This window comes from Pediculus humanus, genomic scaffold, assembly GCF_000006295.1.
Source record: "Pediculus humanus corporis 1103172108316 genomic scaffold, whole genome shotgun sequence".
Classification (NCBI taxonomy): Eukaryota; Metazoa; Arthropoda; class Insecta; order Psocodea; family Pediculidae; genus Pediculus; species Pediculus humanus.
Genome location: NW_002987885.1, coordinates 154284 through 158748, shown reverse-complemented (window position 1 = coordinate 158748; position 4465 = coordinate 154284). Strand labels below are relative to the sequence as shown.

At 26.8% G+C, this 4465-nt stretch overlaps 1 protein-coding gene across 1 annotated transcript; it reads right to left on the bottom strand.

The window, feature by feature from the left end:
• Nucleotides 1-2176: 2176 nt before the first annotated feature.
• Phum_PHUM598410 (uncharacterized protein) lies at nt 2177-3093 on the bottom strand (the record flags this gene model as incomplete). Its single annotated transcript, XM_002432666.1, has 2 exons — nt 2177-2271; nt 2973-3093. 2 exons carry the CDS (start codon nt 3091-3093, stop codon nt 2177-2179), a joined length of 216 nt encoding a protein of 71 aa, XP_002432711.1.
• Between the last annotated feature and the right edge of the window lie 1372 nt (nt 3094-4465).

Genomic DNA, 4465 nt, shown 5'->3' with positions numbered 1-4465 from the left:
TCAACGGGTTAAATTTAAAATTATAAATAATATTAACGCTTCCTTTTCCTGTTCCTTCCACTCCCCCCACTCTCCTTCCTTCCCTTTCCCCGCCGATGTCGTCGTACCGATAAAAAAAAAACAAAAATTACAGAAAAAAAAAAATTAAAAAAAAAAAAATTTCTCTAATTTTTTTTAAACGGCGAAGTGATGTAGGACCCGCGTGTGACGTCACCGGGTGGGAGACATTTAAATTTTAAATCCCAAGAAAAATAATAATTTTAATTAAATGTATTTTTTTTAAATGTAATTTTCTGGTTTTTTATTTTTTTTTCTGTCGCGTCTTTTCGTTTCTTATTTAAATTATTATTATTATTATTATTATTGATTTTTACCGTAGGTTTATTGAAGAGAAAAATATATATGCAAAAAAAAAATTTAATCACGGTGTATATATTATTCAATAAAAAATTTTAAAAAAAAATCATATCGTTTGTTAACTAATTTCAAATTCAATTTTTTTTTTTGTTTTGTTACCCGTTTGTTAATATATTCCAGGGAAATAAAAAAAACTTTCTGTAAGTAAAAAAAAAAGGGAAAAACGTTAAAGTTTATAAGTTAAATGAAAGGAAAAGAAAAAGTTAAAAATGAAAAATGAATTCATATAAACTCTCTTATTTTATGATTTTTTCTTCACAGCGTTTAAGGTTAAATGATAAAAATTGAAGGGAAAAAGGATAAGAATAACGTGTAATTTTTAGGTTTGAATTTACAATAAGGTGATGAAAATAAAAAAAAAAAAAAGGAAAGAAAATGAAAAAGAAAATAAATTTTATGGATCGTTTAAGAAAAAGAAATGAAAGGAAGGAAAGAACGAAGGAACGAACGAAAAAAAAAAATATAATAAAAAATAAAAGAAAATATAAAAAATTTTCTTTTTCCCTCCCTCGCCTTCACTCCGCCTCTCCCTCCCATTTCCCGCGCCTTTAAATTTTTATTTATTTATGTATCGAAAAAAAATAAATTTATTTATTAATAATTTAAGATATCTAATATAAATTATTAATTTGTATTAAAAGAAAAAAAATTTTTCTAATGTTTCGAAAGAATAAAAAGGGCAAAAAAAAAAATTCTTAACAACATCAATCATAATAAAATTTTTTTTTTTTTTTTCAAAATTTGACATTTAAATTTTATGTCATTTTTTTTCCTATTCTTTCAGTATAAAATAATATAAATTATAATATATATATATATGCACATACAGAGTTAAAACCTGTTACGTAAAGGAAAAACATCATTTATCATATCCATATCCCATTTTAATATATATAAATATAAAACTTTAATATTTTGTTTGTCGCTCTTGCGTTAAATTTTCTAATTTTCCTACTGTTATTGTTTGTTGTTTGTCGTTGTTGTTGTTTTAAATTTCATTCTTCACGTATTAAATATATATATATTAAAATTATAATTATAATAATTATTCAAATCTTCGATTAAAAAAATTTCACTTAAATTCCTCCAAGAAAAAAAAAAAATTTTATCTTTATTACATAATTCCTAACAGTTTTTATTTAAGGAACGAATGAATAATAATAATAATAATGATAATGATAATGATAATGATAATAATAATAATAATAATGATAATGATAATGATAATGATAATGATAATGATAATAATAATAATTATAATAATTATAATAATTATAATAATTATAATAATAATGGTATTATTAGACTGACTATTACTGATCGATCGACGTTCGATTTATTTTTATCTATTTTTATAACCGAATTTCATAGTGAAATTTCTCCGTTTTTTTTTTGGAGAGTGGAGGGTTTCCCTGTTGAAAATAGATTTAAGGTCTTTTTATACTCCGAGGTATATCGAGGTATATTGGCGGTGAGTGAGTTTAAAATCTGTTATAAATAGAATTCGTTCCATGGATATAAAAATAATAATAATGATGATGAGAATCATAATAATAATAACAAGAAAAGTCCAGAGAAAATTTGGAAAAGATTGAAAATAAAATTTAAAAAGTTTAGAAAAAAGCTGAAAAAGTTTAGAAAGGCTGTGTAGAAGATTAGGGAGGTTTCTCTGGATAAGACTGGAGAAGTCTGGAAAAAAATCTGGAGAAGTCTGGAGAAATCTGGAGAAAACTGGAGAACTAGAATAGTCTGGATAAGCCTAGAGAAGTCTAAAAATATCCTGGAGAAAACTGGAGAATTCTGGAGAAAATTCTGGAGAAGACTGGAAAAGTCTGGATAAGACTGGAGAATATTCTGGAAAAATCTAGGAAAAAATTAATATCGAAACATTTATTCGTAAGGAATCGGGTAGAATTTTGGAAATAAAACTCCTACTAGTGCAAGCATGGAATCTCGCGTTGAATTAAAAAAAAATAATAATAATAATAATTGTAATAATAATAAAGGATAAAAAAATCGTGGAAGTAGAAAAAAAAAACATTCATGAATATTTTTGTCGATTTTTTTTTTTTGGTTAATATAAAAAATAATTATATGGAAGTTACGAAAGTTTTATTGTTTTATTATTATCATCATCATCATCATTATTTATTTTAGAATAAATAATACTATATATTTGTCGTCTGCTTCATCTATTGAAAAAACCGGGCAAAAAAAAATATTCTAGAAAATTATATGTACATATATCATTTCACCCGCTTCCCCATAATCCATTATTTTCTTTTCAGAGAGTGTAAAAAAAAACTCTGTATATTAAATAAAAATAAAATTAAGTGACGTCACTATCGGAAATCCGTTAAAATGTCGATAAAAAAATTGAATATCCCGTCGTCGTTATATTATACATATATATATATATTTAATAATTATTATTATTATTAAAAATAAATTGTGTAAAAAAAAAAAAAAAAACCGAAGGAGTCATTATTACACATCACGTGTGTGTGTGTATGTATACGTCTGAATTTGACGGCATTATTTAAATTGCTTTTTACCCTTTGCCCCTTTCTGCCGCCTCCCTCCGTCAAAAAAAAATTCTTGTTCCCAAATGATATCGGGGAGAGGAGGAGGAGGAGGAGAAAAGCAAACGGGGATAAAAAGAGATGTTGAATTCATGTCCTTTTGCATTAACATATATGTTATTTATTCGGTTGTCTTCCGGGAATAAAAAATGGTTAAAAAGTATCGTAAATGGCTCATCATTATGAAAACGTTACAATCTTTACCCTTCTCTCTCTCTCTCACCTTCTCTCCCTCCTCTCTCTTTCTCTTTTTTTTTTTTTTTTTCATTCCATCGTGAATGTCAGTCAGTCTCGGGAATCGGAAAAGTTGAAAAATGATTCGGGATCCGATCACGTGAATTGTTTAAAAAAAAAAAATAGGTGGAAAGAAATGCGAGAGAGAGAGAGAGAGAGAGAGAGAGAGAGAGAGAGAATTCGGTCTGACATTTTGTTTTATTGCCTGATTTGCATCGAATACGGTAGGAAAATTTTGCGACTTTAAACCTTATCATTTTCAAAATGATTACGATATTTTTTTTTTTATAAAAAACCGAAAAAAAAAAAATAATAAAAAGATGGCGGAGAGACAGAGAGAAAGAGAGAAGGTGAAAACAAAAAAAAAAAGAAAATTTAAACAATTTCGGTCAATAAACTAAAATCTGAACCTGACCCTTCGGTCAAAGATGTGTCAGCAAGATGTCCGACAGGAAAACCGATTAGTTTTCTGCTTCAATGTTTTTTCAATTAAATAAAATTAAACTTTTACTGTTTTTTTTTCCTATATTTTTGATGATAAATCCCATTCGTTATGTTTATATTAAATATATTTATAAGGATATTTATATGATTTAATAATTTTGACGCTATCGTTTCTCTCTCATATTATTGCGTGTCAGTAGAAATCCGTATCCGTATTGTCCGAAAGAATGGAGGAAGAAGAAAAAAATTATTATTATTTTTTTATCATCATTATTATTATTTTGATAAAAAAAAAAAATTTTCTTCATTTTAAATCCGTTCGACCGAATATATATATTTTCCATATTAAATTTTTAATTAAAATTACACATGGTCCCCCCACAAAATAAAAAAAAAATTACGCTCAACCTTATTTCCCTCCTTTTCTTCTTCCACTTCCTCTTTACCAATCACCACCATCACCCCTTTCTCTATCTTTTATTCTTCTGTCACATCGTATATGTTTTATATCAAACAAATCATCCAGGCGCAAACACTTCAAAATATCTTTTTTTTTTTTTAAATAATAATAATGATGATGATGAAATCACTGATTTTAGAGCATCTTCCCTCGTTTTTTTTTTTGTTAAAATTAAGGTTTTGCGGCCACGTGTACAACGACGTGCACACCCGCGTTCCAGTACATTTTTTTTTTTTCATCGAATTCCCCGGGGGGAACATTTCACAAAAAAAAAAAACTCGTTTTACAATGTTTAAAGAGAGAGAGGGAGCGAGGGAGGGGGATGGGG